Here is a 13,778-nt window from a genome sequence, read left to right as displayed (position 1 = left end):
CAGATATTTTATGTGGCTACTTCCCGCCAGCTGAGACGCCTGGACTCTGTCACCAGGTCCCCAATCTACTCTCACTTCAGTGAGACTGTGTCAGGTTTGTCTGTTATCCGTGCTTTTGAGCACCAGGAGCGATTTCTAAAGCACAATGAGATGGTGACCGACACCAACCAGAAATGTGTCTTTTCCTGGATTACCTCCAACAGGTGAGGCTGCCCCTGGATATTCACCCAAATATGTCCTTCGGGGTCCTGCACTTTTGACATTAGCTGGGGGAGGGCAGGCATGGCCAGTGTTGTGAAATTCACTCTTGCCAAACACGCCTGTCATGTGAGTAGAGAGGAGAAAGCATGAGCTTTGGAGTCAGAGCCTGGGGTCCCTCTGTCTGCTCTGCCACTTACGAAGCTGGGTGAATTGTCTTGACCCCTCTCAGGAAAATCTCATTTTCTTTGTTTGTACAATGGCTGGAACACAACCTACCTCACAGGCTTATTGAGGAAGTCACATGACATCTGTGAGCATTTGATAACCCAGGTACCGTTCACGTGCTGGGTGAACTGGATATTCTCTGCTTGCTTCCCTGAGAATGGATGTGAGATTCTCCATAGGCAGGACACTCTTTGTAGGGTGGTAAAAGAAGCAGAGGTTGGAGGGAGGAAAGCTGGGAAATTTTAGGCAAAATCAATGATGACAGAAATGAAAAGCTCACATTCTGTGAGGTGAATCCAAAAAGGGTGAGCATTCTTGATTTCTCCAGCTTCATTAGACCCTGGCAAGAAGTCATGTGTCCTTGGAGGAGGAAGGTCTTTTTCAGGAAGTGAAAACTCCTGAGTGGCTTCTACACTGTCTTGCGGTGTGAAGGGCAGGCTAATGATGCTTAGTATTATCTGGAACATGGAGAGGTCAGAAATTTGATTGTAAAGGTATTTTATATCTTAGATACTTTCCAAGAAGGAAACAGGCATAAGAGTCAATTTTCTGTTGGACCCCCATTGTAAAATATGTATCATGTTTATTTGTACACATGCTAGAATTATTCAAACTTAGTTAAATACATTTTACTGGGAAAGTCAGTTTTCATAAATTACATCAATCTACATACTATTCAGTTCTCTACAAAGCCCGACTTACCTCCCTGTCATCAGCTCACACCTAATTTCCCTCCACCTCCAGCTTCTTCTCTACCTTTTTAAAATCATGAAATCAGACAGGGTACATTGAACCTTCCTGTGGTGATTTCTTTCTAACCTTACATTTGGATTCTCTATGCCATTGTTTCCCATGCCTAATCAAAAGAACTCACTTGGAACATTTGTTAAAATGCAGATTCCTAAAACCTATTCCCTGAATCTCCTGGGGAAGAGTCCAGGAATTTTTTGCATGAATTTGCATATTTTTAACAATTGCCACCAGATGATTCTTATGACTTGGCAAGTTTGGGAGACATTGAACTATAGGATTTCCTTAGTTTAGCAAACTCATCTAGTATCTTTTAAAATGCAATTTATTTTCTACAATCCAATTTTAAAAACTTTAGGAACACATGGTATAGTCAAATTGAGACACCTCCTAAGAACACAGCCCTACCAACTCAAGCCCTCTGAGAATGTTCTAGGAACACCTGGGTTTCTGGGTAAGGTAAGGAAGTGGACATCTCTCAGTGACACATCTTTCTCTGGTTCTGTTGCCCTCCAGGTGGCTTGCAGTTCGTCTGGAGCTGATTGGGAACCTGATCGTCTTCTTTTCATCCTTGATGATGGTTATTTATAGAGATACCCTAAGTGGGGACACTGTGGGCTTTGTTCTGTCCAATGCACTCAGTGTGAGTCTGAAGCTTGGGAGTTTGGTTGAATTAATGCATTATTTTTTTTTTTTTTTTTTTTTTTTTTTTTTCCTGTATGCGGGCCTCTCCACTGTTGTGGCCTCTCCCGTTGCGGAGCACAGGCTCCAGACGCGCAGGCTCAGCGGCCATGGCTCACGGGTCCAGCCGCTCCACGGCATGTGGGATCCTCCCGGACTGGGGCATGAACCCACATCCCCTGCATCGGCAGGCGGACTCTCAACCACTGCGCCACCAGGGAAGCCCTGCATTATTCTTAAATGGAGTCTAGGGTACACCGTGGAGTCTGTGCTCTTGATTCCTTTCTAGATCCAGAGGGACCAGGGGAGACTGAGGTTCAAACCCTGGCTCCATCTCTTACTCATTGTGTACCCCATGGACAGGCTCCTTTACCTTTCTAAGTAGGTACCAGTGTCATCTGGGTAACTGGACATAAATTTTGTTGCCCTGGGTAGTTAAGGAAGCAATCTCAGATGATTCAATCTAATAGTTTCTTGTCTCTTTGCTTGATTATAATCAAAAGAGAAAATAAGTGAGTTTCTATTATAATGCAGCAGTAGCTGCTCCGCCACCAGGGAAGCCCTGGAGTTAGTTTTAATAAAGAATATAGAGTGTAGGGCTTCCCTGGTGGCGCAGTGGTTGAGAGTCCGCCTGCCGATGCAGGAGACGCGGGTTCGTGCCCCAGTCCGGGAGGATCCCACATGACGCGGAGCGGCTGGGCCCGTGAGCCATGGACACTGAGCCTGCGCGTCCGGAGCCTGTGCTCTGCAACGGCGTGGGGGGCGGGGGGCACAACAGTGAGAGGCCCGCGTACTGCAAATAATAATAATAATATAGAGTGTAATAGAACTATATAACGCATACCCCGTTTGACTAAGGGATAGATATCAGATGTTATTTTCTACCACTCGGTGACTGGCACTATGGTGAATGTTTAATGACTGATACTCATTTAATGAGTCATTTGGCCATCTTTTGTGGGCTCTTTCTGAGCTAATATACTGGGCGTCTGCATAGCTACCAGCAGGCTCTATATGGTGCTATTTTCAGTTGGTGTTAATAAGGCCCAAGGTGATCATGGCGGGACACCCGAAAGGACTCTGTCATTTACCAGAATCCCTGGGTTCCTTGTGCCACTGCCCTTTCTTCCCCTCCTTTCTAGGCTTATTAACCTAGGACAGATGGGGCAAAGAGTTGGAGAACTATTATACTGAACCAAAACAAAAACGTTCAAATATCAACAGTTCATACGGTCCAGCCTTCACCGAGTGGCTACTCGTAGCCCCCAGCCTCCCGTGCTCTCCCTCTAACCACCGTGTGCTCTACAAAGATTCCCTGTGTGTTTGTGCCAGGACTACATTTTTGCCTGAAAAAAGCTTGCATGTGAGAAGCTTGCCTCTGAGTAACGCACAGATTCCCTGGACTCTGGCCCAGATCATGACAATCATCTTCCTAGTGGTTAGATGTTATCTCTGTAATGGCAGGAAGGCACCTGGAGTTTACTGGGGTAACAGAGGACAAGGGTCCATGTGGATGTCCCACCTTGAGGGCTGGGTTCTCAATGGAGCTGTTGACGACAGCAGAGGTGGCAGCTTTTTGGAAGGCCTTCTCCTACCCTGTGTCTTTCCTTATGCTTTCCCCATTGGTAGAATGCCATCCCTAACCCCTAAGGGCTTACAGGCAGGAGACCCGCACCAACGGCCAGCCTCTCCAGTCTCAGCTTTGGCCCTAGGCCATTCCAAGCTAGTAGTGCCTTTCCTGTGAGCACCACACAGTTGAGCACGTTGTCCTCCCACCATTCAATGCACCGGCCTCATTTCCTCCCCCAAGGAGGTGTGGGTTGTCTCTTATACTTCTCCTTGCTCTCTTGTAGAGCCTGGCATAGTGCTGGGTGCAGAGTACGCACTAGATTGACCTTGTGGTTTAACTGGTTGGGTTGGTTTCTGAGGGTTGGTTTCTGAGCCTGAGATGATCCTTAGTCTTCCAGTTTTTCTGTAGGTCACACAAACCCTGAACTGGCTAGTGAGGATGACGTCAGAAATAGAGACCAACATTGTGGCTGTTGAGCGAATAAATGAGTACATAAACGTGGAAAATGAGGTAAGGAGGAATCAGAAGAAGCCAGGGACAAGACCAAAAAAAAAAAAAAAAAAAAGCCACCGCTTTGAGAATGCATCTTCACCTTATCTAGAGATTTCACATGGGGTCATAAAGGTTCTCTGGAAGTTTCCCTTGCTCTAACTGAAAGAAGCTAATTTCTTGAAACCTAAAATAGGTAATGGTTTGGGAGAAGTCAGGTCTTGGGATGCACCAAGTTAAATGGTGCCTTCATTCTGGAGATGCACAGAACAACCTCGTGGGATAGGGTTTCTTTAATTGAATAAGGTAGGACCTTCTGGAAGTACCGGTCTAGTTCAGTCTATTCAATGCAGATGCTCACGGGTGGCTGGCACACTGCTACCCTGTTCTGTGACATGAGTCCTGTGGGGACTGTTGAGTGAGTTGTCACCGTGTAAAGCATTTTTCCTCCTGTCGCCTTGCCAGGCACCATGGGTGACTGATAAGAGGCCTCCAGAAGGTTGGCCCAGCAAAGGGGAGATCCAGTTTAGCAACTACCAAGTACGATATCGGCCTGAGCTGGATCTGGTACTGAAAGGGATCACTTGTGACATTAAGAGCACGGAGAAGGTAGGTGGAGCTGAAGAAAGGCCTGGGTGAGTCCTTGTGAACATAGAGGTGGAGAGCAGTGGACTCTGGGCTTTCATTAACCTGGTCGAAGTGAGAGGGTTGGGGGGCTTCCTCTGCCCTGGGGAGGTGTAGGGACACAGCTCCACCACCAGAGGGCAGGATATCCACACAGGATCAAACAGACTTAGCCTGTAAGGGCTCTCTAGCTCAGCCCTCCCCTATCTCCCTGTCCGCATCCTCTCCTCTTGTGGCCGACTGGGCTCATTTCCTGTAAGCACCAAGGCTTATAGAGGCAAGTCAGGAAGCACCGGCCTGGGGAAGGAACTGGTGGGAACAGCTGTGTGGAGGTTTGTCCCTGCAGAGAGAATGGCCTAGTTCTCCTTTTGGTCTGCAAAGTCCTGGTATGGTTTTCTTGTTCTCTGAGGACTTGGGGTCTGATGCAGGGCCAAAAACATGTCTGGGTACTGATGCTCGGGTCCAGGTCAGGGTCTGCTTCTCAGACCTGATGGCAGACCCAATCCTTCCCTTCTCCTCACTTTTAACAAGGATTTTTTAAAAACCCTATAATTTCCAAGAATAATTGCAACAGATGTGTACATTTCCAGCAGTCAGTGTAGTTCTCAGCAAGAAATAAGTTAGGAGGTAGGATGGGAAAGCCATCCTTTTCTGACATCCAGGTACGTTTTTCCCCACCAAAACCAAAATCAGTTTAACATCTTAGACATGAAGTAGCCAGTCACTGTCTTTTTCCACCTGTGATTATGAATGTCCCTGGCTAAACTGTTGCCCTCAATAATTACATGGTGAACTAACATGCAAAGGAACTGTATTTACAGATTGGCGTGGTGGGCAGGACAGGAGCTGGCAAATCATCCCTGACAAACAGCCTTTTTAGAATCCTAGAGGCTGCAGGAGGCCAGATCACCATTGATGGGGTAGATATTGCTTCCATTGGGCTCCACGACCTCCGAGAGAAACTGACCATCATCCCCCAGGTGAGCTGTAGGACGTACTCGGTCACATGCAGCTTGTTCTACAGGAAACATGTGCATCTTCTTCTTGATGTGTGCTCATTTGGTGGCGTCATTTCTGCTGTCTACCTGGGATACCTAAGCTAGTTCCCTAAGACACATTGCTTCCAGAACTTACAAAAATAAGTTTTACATTTTTTGGTAGTATGCTTGTGTAACTGTATCTAACCAGTAGGTGGCAGCAACACAGCGGAAGTCAAACAGAGCAGATGATTATTTAGCATTTCTATAGCCCATCTAGGTTCGCAGGACCTTTGCAGTCAGCATTAGCAGTTTTGCTGCTGAAGCTTGAAACTATGAAGCTTTGTACTCCGCATTTGATATGGTTAAAAGAGAGGGGAGGGAATCTGTGGCAATTTTTTGCCAATAAGAGGAATGGTTAGCGCATCAGCCAGAAAGTCTTCCCTGCAGCTTCCTCTCCGGACCCTTCCAAACAAGGACTGCCCTGGAGGCTCTTGGGGTATGTGGGTCCTCATCAGAACTTGTCCTCTGCTTGCTGCAGCCAAGTCTCTGGGGTGGCTTTGGTCTGTCTGGTGTTTGCTCCCTTTGTTACACTCTTCAGCCTCTTCAAGAGAGTAAGAAATCCTTCTCTTGTAACTATATGACCCCTTCCCCTACTGCCCCTGATCCCTCCACCTCCAAACCATGAGTTTTCATTTGGGGGTGTGGGATGTTCCTCTCATCTTTTTAAGGGATGCTGAGGCAAACTTGGAAATCCATAAATGAATTTCAGAATGAAAAACAACAACAAAACCAAGGACTCCTCTTAATGCTGTGTTCAGCTCCCCGTGTTTAGCTCAAAGCCTTCTGCAGGGAAGTCTTAGAGAAGCTGGACCACTAACTAACCAGCTTTCCATCTCAGACCAGTCCTGCTCACTTTCTTGGCCACAAAGAATTACTGGTTCCTTTTCTTTTTAAAAAAATTTTTTAGGGCTTCCCTGGTGGCGCAGTGGTTGAGAATCCGCCTGCCAATGCAGGGGACATGGGTTCGTGCCCCGGTCTGGGAAGATCCCACATGCTGCGGAGCGGCTGGGCCCGTGAGCCATGGCCGCTGAGCCTGCGCGTCCGGAGCCTGTGCTCCGCAATGGGAGAGGCCACAACAGTGAGGCCCGCATACCACACACACACACACAAAAATTTTAAAATATATATATGTGTATATGTATATATATAAAAAGCCAGATTTTTTTTTTAATTAAAAAGTTTTTTAAATTTTATTTTTGGCTGCATTGCTGCATGGGGGCTTTCTCTAATTGTGAGCGGGGGCTACTCTTCGTTGCGGTGTGCGGGCTTCTCATTGTGGTGGCTTCTCTTGTTGCGGAGCATGGGCTCTAGGCACATGGGCTGCAGTAGTTGTGGCGTGTGAGCTCAGTAGTTGTGGCTTGCAGGCTCTAGAGCGCAGGCTCAGTGGTTGCGGCGCATGGGCTTAGTTGCTCCGCACCATGTGGGATCTTCCCGGACCAGGGCTCGAACCCGTGTCCCTTGCATTGGCCGGAGGATTCTTAACCACCGTGCCACCAGGGAAGTCCCTACTGGTTCCTTTTCTGACATTAGCCCCAGTAACTCCCTTGTCCCTTGACTTGCAGGATCCCATCCTGTTCTCTGGGAGCCTGAGGATGAATCTAGACCCTTTCAACAACTACTCAGATGAGGAGATTTGGAAGGCCTTGGAGCTTGCTCACCTCAAATCTTTCGTGGACGGCCTGCAAGCTGGGTTGTCCTACGAAGTGACAGAGGGCGGTGACAACCTGAGGTAATGTTTCATAACCCACTTCCCCCACAGGCTGTGGAGGAGGCGAGGGGACCACTACTTTTGTTACTCATGCATGGTGGCACCTGGCATCAAAGAATTTTTACTCTCCAGGTCTAATTCCTAATGCGTAAAACGAACCTGTTGTGAAGATTAAAATAGATGTGAATGTGCTTGGAAACTCTTGAAAACCTTTGTCAGTAAACATACCCTCACAGGACATTACAAACATGAGCTTGCAGATCCCACCATTGTGCGGGTTTTCAGCTGTGCTCTGCAATCAGGCTGAAAACAATCCCCATGCCTGGTCCAGCCCCAGAGAGTCTGATGTAATTGGTATGTGGCATTGCTGGAGATGGGAGTTCTAAAGGATCCCCAGGGGTTGTTACAGGCACCTCAGTTTGAGAAGCCCTGATCTAAGGAGCACGGGGATGATGGAGATGTGCTGTCCGCAGGGTCCTTGGAACACCATAAACCAGCACAAAGACTCTTGGCTTCACAGTTCTTGTTACCTTTACAAAGTGTTTCCTCATATGTTGACACTTCACATTTTCTGTCAGTTAACAAGTTAGCCTGGCATTTCCCCTACAACAACCTCTTTATTCCCTCCACACACCGATGGTCAGCTCTCAGTCAAAGCTGGTGGCTAAGGGGCCGGCCTTGCTGCAGCCCTGGTGCCTTCAGAGTGGTGGGCAGGGCATGGACCATTAGCAGGTGGAGCTCAGAAGGGAAGGCTCAGTAGCTCAATTAATGGACCCGCTGCTCTGGCTTCACCTGGGAGCTTGTTATAAATGCAGAATCTCAGGCTCTATCCTACTATTCAGAATCCGCCCTTTAGCAAGAGTCCCACGTAATTTGTGTGCACATTACAGCATGAGATGCACCGCCTAGCAGGCTGAGTCTTAAGTAGGCTGCACGCTAGAATCACTCGGGAAACTTAAAGTCGCAGTGCCCGGGCTGTACCCCAGGCTGGTTGAATCAGGGCGCCCCGTGATTTCAGTGTGTAGCCCCAGGGAACACTTGTGAGCCTTGGTAGAGAACACCAGCATGTTTGTTTTCCCTCAGCAACAGATCTAGGAACTAGCAGGACTGAAGTAGGTCTTCAGGCCTATTAAAAAGGCCATTCAAACATTCAGTCAACATATATTGAGCACCTACTGGAAATGCAGAGGAAAATTCCATAGACCCATCCATGCCCTCCTAGTACTTACAGTGTGATGGAGAAGACGCACCTCATGTGAGTCAATTCTGTGCAGTAAATGCTGCAGGTGTGCAGGGCCATGTGGGTAGGATGTGATAGGGGCCTAAGAACAGAATCACACTATCCTCTGTGCATGCTAGGAGACACTAACCTGGCGTTACCAGCGCCTTGATTTCAGACCTGGTGTGGGGTTGTTGAAAGCTAAAATTCTCTGATCAGAGACTGGAGATCAGTCAGCTTCGGGAGAGTCAGCAGCTGAAAGCCAAATTGATGCCTCAGCAACAGCCTGTTACTATGAAGTCCAACTGAACCAGGCGGGAGTTGGGAAGCGTTAAGTAAATAGTTTTTCAGTGTCTTGGTCCTTAGGGGCTAATGCTTTGTTTCTTCCACTGGCTGCAGCATAGGGCAAAGGCAGCTACTGTGCCTGGCCAGGGCTCTGCTTCAGAAATCCAAGATTCTGATCATGGACGAGGCCACTGCTGCGGTGGATCTAGAGACAGATCGCCTCATCCAAACCACCATCCAAACTGAGTTCTCCCACTGCACGACCATCACCATTGCCCACAGGCTGCACACCATCATGGACAGTGACAAGTGAGTCGGGGGACAGAGCTTGATAGCCACGGCTTAACCCGTTGTCAGCAGCGATATCATCAGCCGTGAGGTCTCTTTACAGAAGGTTTAACTACCATCATTTTATTGATGAAGAAATGGAGGCTGAGAGATTGCAAGTAATTTGCCCAAAATTATACATCAAGCTAATGAAGGCCAACAGGGTTAAGGGAACTGTCTTGAAGGTAAAATGGGAAACTGTGTAACTATTAACTGAGTATGGCGGGTGGAGGCCCAAGCCAGGATTGATATATATTGCTCCATAGACCTTCCCAACTAAGCTGGGTCTCACCTGTTCCCCCGTAAGCAGAAGCTTTCTGTTCCTTCTAACTCTGATAATCTGACAATTGGGGGGGGTCAGTAATCTTAAAACTGAAGAGAATAGGCTCCCTTTTTTGACCAAGGGGAAGGCTCACTTTTTTTTTTTTTTTTTTTTGCGGTACGCGGGCCTCTCACTATTGTGGCCTCTCCAGTTGCGGAGCACAGGCTCCGGACGCGCAGGCTCAGTGGCCATGGCTCACGGGCCCAGACGCCCGGCGGCATGCGGGATCTTCCCGGACCGGGGCACGAACCCGTGTCCCCTGCAGCGGCAGGCGGACTCTCAACCACTGCGCCACCAGGGAAGCCCAAGGCTCCCTTTTAAAATCAATGTATTCTTAAACAATGTGTATCATTAAAAAAAAAGAAAAAAAGAAAAAAACTTACGTAAATAGTGCAAGAATAAATGCAGTATAAGTATCTTGTTCAGTATTCCACATGGATTCCGTGTTGATGCAGATAGCCGCAGTTCAGTCATTCTCGCTGCTTTGTAGCCTGGTATGAATAAACATACTGTTACGGTATTGGTTACCTGGACCCGCGCTGGTGTCCTAGTCTAAAGACCCCTCGTCTTGGCCAGGGACCTTCTTTTTCCACTCAGATTCACACAGCCAATAACAAAACTGATGCTAAGACTTTCCAGCACAAGCTTTATTCAATGGCCAAAGAATGGAGAAGTGGGAATTAGTTCACAAATCAACTTTCTCAACCCGATTTGGGCAGAGACACCATTTATATAGGAGGGTTGAGGGGAAAAGGGAGGGAATTGGAAAGAGTGGGAGGAATATTTATGCTAATCTGAGAAGAGGGGTGTGGTTTGGACGGGAACTGATGCAACCCTCCTTTTCAGTCCCTGTATGGGCTTTTCCGGTTGTTGTCATGGCACTTGTTCATATCATGGTGCTGGTAGGTGTCTCATTTAGCCTGCTAATATATTACAATGAGCATAATGAGGCCCAAGGTCTACTGGAAATCAAATCTTCCACCACTTTGGGCCTAGTTTGTCCTAACCAGTTCTTGTTTTTCTCTTTGCAGCTTCCTCCTGAAACTTAGATATGAGCACTTGGTTTCCATTTGAGGGAGGGGCCGGGGGTATGATTCTGGGGCAACAGCCTTGGTAACAATATCGAGACTTAGTTCTGGTTATTATAAATGCCAAGGTTTGAGACGCTGCTTTCTAAGACTTCTCTCTCTCTTTTTTGTTTCAGGGTAATGGTCCTAGACAATGGGAAGATCGTAGAGTATGGCAGCCCTGAAGAACTGCTGAAAAACACTGGCCCCTTTTATTTTATGGCCCAAGAAGCTGGCATTGAAAATACGAACTGCACAGCATTCTGACAGCAAGTCTTACAGGTTAGAGAAGGACTATTAGGGTCATTCCTTATTTTTTGTGAAGCATATCATACATATAAAAGTGTGTGTAAAATATATGTTTTAAATAAGGATCATAAGTGAATACCCACGTCCCTGCCAGCCAAGATTTGTTTTAATGAGTATTACCAGCTACATCAGAAAACCCCTGATGATCCACTTTGATCGTACCTCCTTGCTACCCACCCCTCACAAAAAGCACCACCATCCTAATTTTTGTGATAATTATTCCTTTGCTTTTTGTTTTAGTTTTACCACTTTCCTTAAACAACATGTACCATTTTTTTTAGCTTATGTGAATGGCCTGACTCATACTGCATGTATCCTTCTATGACTTCTTTTGTTCAATATTATATTTGAGATTCATCCACGTCGATGCGTGAGGCTGGTTCATTCTCACTGCTCTGTAGTACAGCAGTGTGTGAAAACGCCAGTTTATCCAATTTAGGTTGGTCAGCAGTGGGATTATTTCCAGGCTTTTTGTTTGTTGTTTTTCCCTGTTATGAACAGTACTGCTATGAACATTCTGGTACATACCTCCTAAGATACATGTGTAAGAGTTTCTTTAGGCATAAAGTAAAGGAATGGGAGGTGTGCATATGTTTAAATGCATATAGTAGGTAATGCCAAACTGTTAATGCCAATTCAAAACATTTTTGTCAATCCGATGAGTATGAATTGGTATCTCCTTGAGGTTTTTAAATGTATAGTTCCCTGGTTACCATTGAGGTTTCCGTATGAGGTGTCTGCTGGTTCTTGTTCACAGTGCTTTATTTCCTTGGATACCTTGTGAATGTTTACCTTAAGTTGCTCAATCTCCTTAGCATTTTTAAAAAAACTGAAGTATAGCTGATTTGCAATATTGTGTTGGCATTTTACCTGTGGACATTCTTTGAGGCCTGAGTTGAATCTGAGCTCTCTTAAGAGGACTTGTGAAAGCTTCTGCCTGCCACCTGGGGGCATTACCCAGAACCAACTTGAATTAAATACTTCACTAAGGGGTTTCAAACCTTACAGTTAGTGGGACTTCAGACCACAGTCCTGTGCGAGAGCCAGCTTGTGGTTTACAGAATCTCAAGGGAACTTCTTCCCCTTGATCTAGCAGCAGGTTGGAGATGGACGTGTGGCCTTGTTGACTCCTTCCGCGTGGTGGGGTTTATTCTTCACTTACTTGTATACCACAGTACAGCCCTTTCGGGCTCAGGTTCGTCAGAGGGTCTCCTGTAGCTTCTCCATCTTTGGCAAGCCTTGGTGTTCTCTCTTGTCTCAGTATACTCTGTTGTCCACAAAGGTCAAGGTCTCCAGGTTTCAGAAGTCACCCTAAGCCTTGACCCTTCTTCTCCTTCCAGGGTTTCTTGTGTCACATTGTTTTGGGTTCAGCATATTCTTTACCTCCATTTCAGTGATGCAGTTATGAAAGATTTTTGTTTATTCATCACTGTAGCTATTTGTTGAATGAGATGCTCAGAGACTTAAACTTCCTAAATGAGGGGCTTACACAGCTGCAAGGCAGGATGAGGAGGGGACTTGTTTCCTCCTATTTGCTCTATTCCCATCAGCATCACTCTAGCAATGTTGGTTTCCCCACAGTGGCAGTTTTTCCTATACTCACAAAACCAGTGTGGTCTTGCCAGCACCAGCGGAGCAGCGCCCCCTTCTTGGAAGTCTGGGTTTCAGTTCCAGTTTTAGTGACACCAGCCTCTTCCCTTTTGTTCCCGCGGCCCTAACTGTGATGTTTGCTTTTGCCCTTGCTAGCTCTCTGATACTTGCTTTCCTTTGGCCCTTTCTTCAATGCCTATTTAATGATTCTTTATATTGTTCTGTTAAAATAACCTGTGGTTTTTGTCTCCTGACTAACTGAACAAATACAACCTTGGAGATAATCCAGTTCCAGTCCCTTATTTTTCAGATGAGCACCAGACTGAGAATGGCTATATGATATCTGGAGTCAAAACATGAATGTTTATGGCAGGGCCAGGGCCAGAAACCAACTTCCTGATTTGATCTAATGATTTCTTCTTTTTCCTATAATGGGAGAGAGGGTTTTCGATCTACCTTCTCCTATGGATGCAGATGAAGAGAGGGGAAGCATTATCTTTTTCTCAGTAGTGATGACTCAGACATCCAGTGAAGGTGGAGGGAACCAGAACAAGCCTGGATCCAAAACTTTGACGATGACTCCTCCCCTCCAGATCTTCTGTTGGCCCAGGACCCAGGTAACCCAATCCACACTATGGACCACTTACAACATGATCGCTCTTTCCTACTTTCCTTCTGAGGTTCGCTTCGCTGCTTATCCTTAAAGCATTAAGATGTCCCTATGTCCCAAGATGTCCTTGACCCCCCAGTTCCTCTATATTTTCTCTGTAATAGATTTCATAAACTCTCGTGGTTTCAACTTCTACACATACAATTCTCATTTCTCAAGCCTCTTCCTCTGCTCCAGTTTTGAGATTCATATACTCAGTTGTATCACCTGGATATCCTTCAGGTGTCTGACATGCAAATCACCCTACTTTGACAGACCTGTCTACTTTTTTTTTTTTGTAAAGAGCAGGTGCTTCTTAGTCCTCAATTTTATACACATCACTGTATACATGTCAATCCCAATCGCCCAATTCATCATACCACCACTACTACCCTGCCGCTTTCCCCGCTTGGTGTCCATACGTTTGTTCCCTACACCTGTATCTCAAGTTTTGGCCTGCAAACCAGTTCATCTGTACCATTTTTCTAGGTTCCACATATGTGCGTTAATATACGATATTTGTTTTTCTCTTTCTGACTTACTTCACTCTGTATGACAGTCTCTAGATCCAACTACGTCTCAACAAATGACCCAATTTCGTTCCTTTTTATGGGTAATATTCCATTGTATGTATGTACCACATCTTCTTTTTCCATTCTTCTGTTGATGGGCATTTAGGTTGCTTCCATGACCTGGCTATTGTAAATAGTGCTGCAATGAAC

General features: G+C 46.3%; 1 protein-coding gene and 1 long non-coding RNA gene across 2 annotated transcripts in view; one reads left to right on the top strand and one right to left on the bottom strand.

Moving 5' to 3' along the window:
• The window catches only part of ABCC2 (ATP binding cassette subfamily C member 2), a 69,943-nt gene extending 59,168 nt beyond the window's left edge, over window positions 1–10,775 (top strand). The window contains exons 25-32 of the mRNA XM_059054687.2: window positions 4–203; window positions 1,693–1,819; window positions 3,836–3,937; window positions 4,382–4,525; window positions 5,362–5,520; window positions 7,143–7,309; window positions 8,907–9,101; window positions 10,646–10,775. Coding sequence (XP_058910670.1) covers window positions 4–203; window positions 1,693–1,819; window positions 3,836–3,937; window positions 4,382–4,525; window positions 5,362–5,520; window positions 7,143–7,309; window positions 8,907–9,101; window positions 10,646–10,775 — 1,224 coding nt within the window. The remainder of the gene's footprint in view (window positions 1–3; window positions 204–1,692; window positions 1,820–3,835; window positions 3,938–4,381; window positions 4,526–5,361; window positions 5,521–7,142; window positions 7,310–8,906; window positions 9,102–10,645) is intronic.
• Window positions 1–13,778, bottom strand: part of LOC136793517 (uncharacterized) — a 36,483-nt gene that overhangs the window by 6,979 nt on the left and 15,726 nt on the right. Inside the window, exons 2-3 of the long non-coding RNA XR_010838851.1 lie at window positions 9,825–9,932; window positions 478–884 (exon numbers count right to left, since the gene is read on the bottom strand). This is a non-coding gene — a long non-coding RNA (uncharacterized lncRNA). The remainder of the gene's footprint in view (window positions 1–477; window positions 885–9,824; window positions 9,933–13,778) is intronic.

This window comes from Kogia breviceps, chromosome 2 (genome assembly GCF_026419965.1).
Source record: "Kogia breviceps isolate mKogBre1 chromosome 2, mKogBre1 haplotype 1, whole genome shotgun sequence".
Lineage (NCBI taxonomy): Eukaryota > Metazoa > Chordata > Mammalia > Artiodactyla > Physeteridae > Kogia > Kogia breviceps.
The sequence above is the reverse complement of the archived record's forward strand: the minus strand, read 5'-3'. Positions and strand labels throughout refer to the sequence as shown.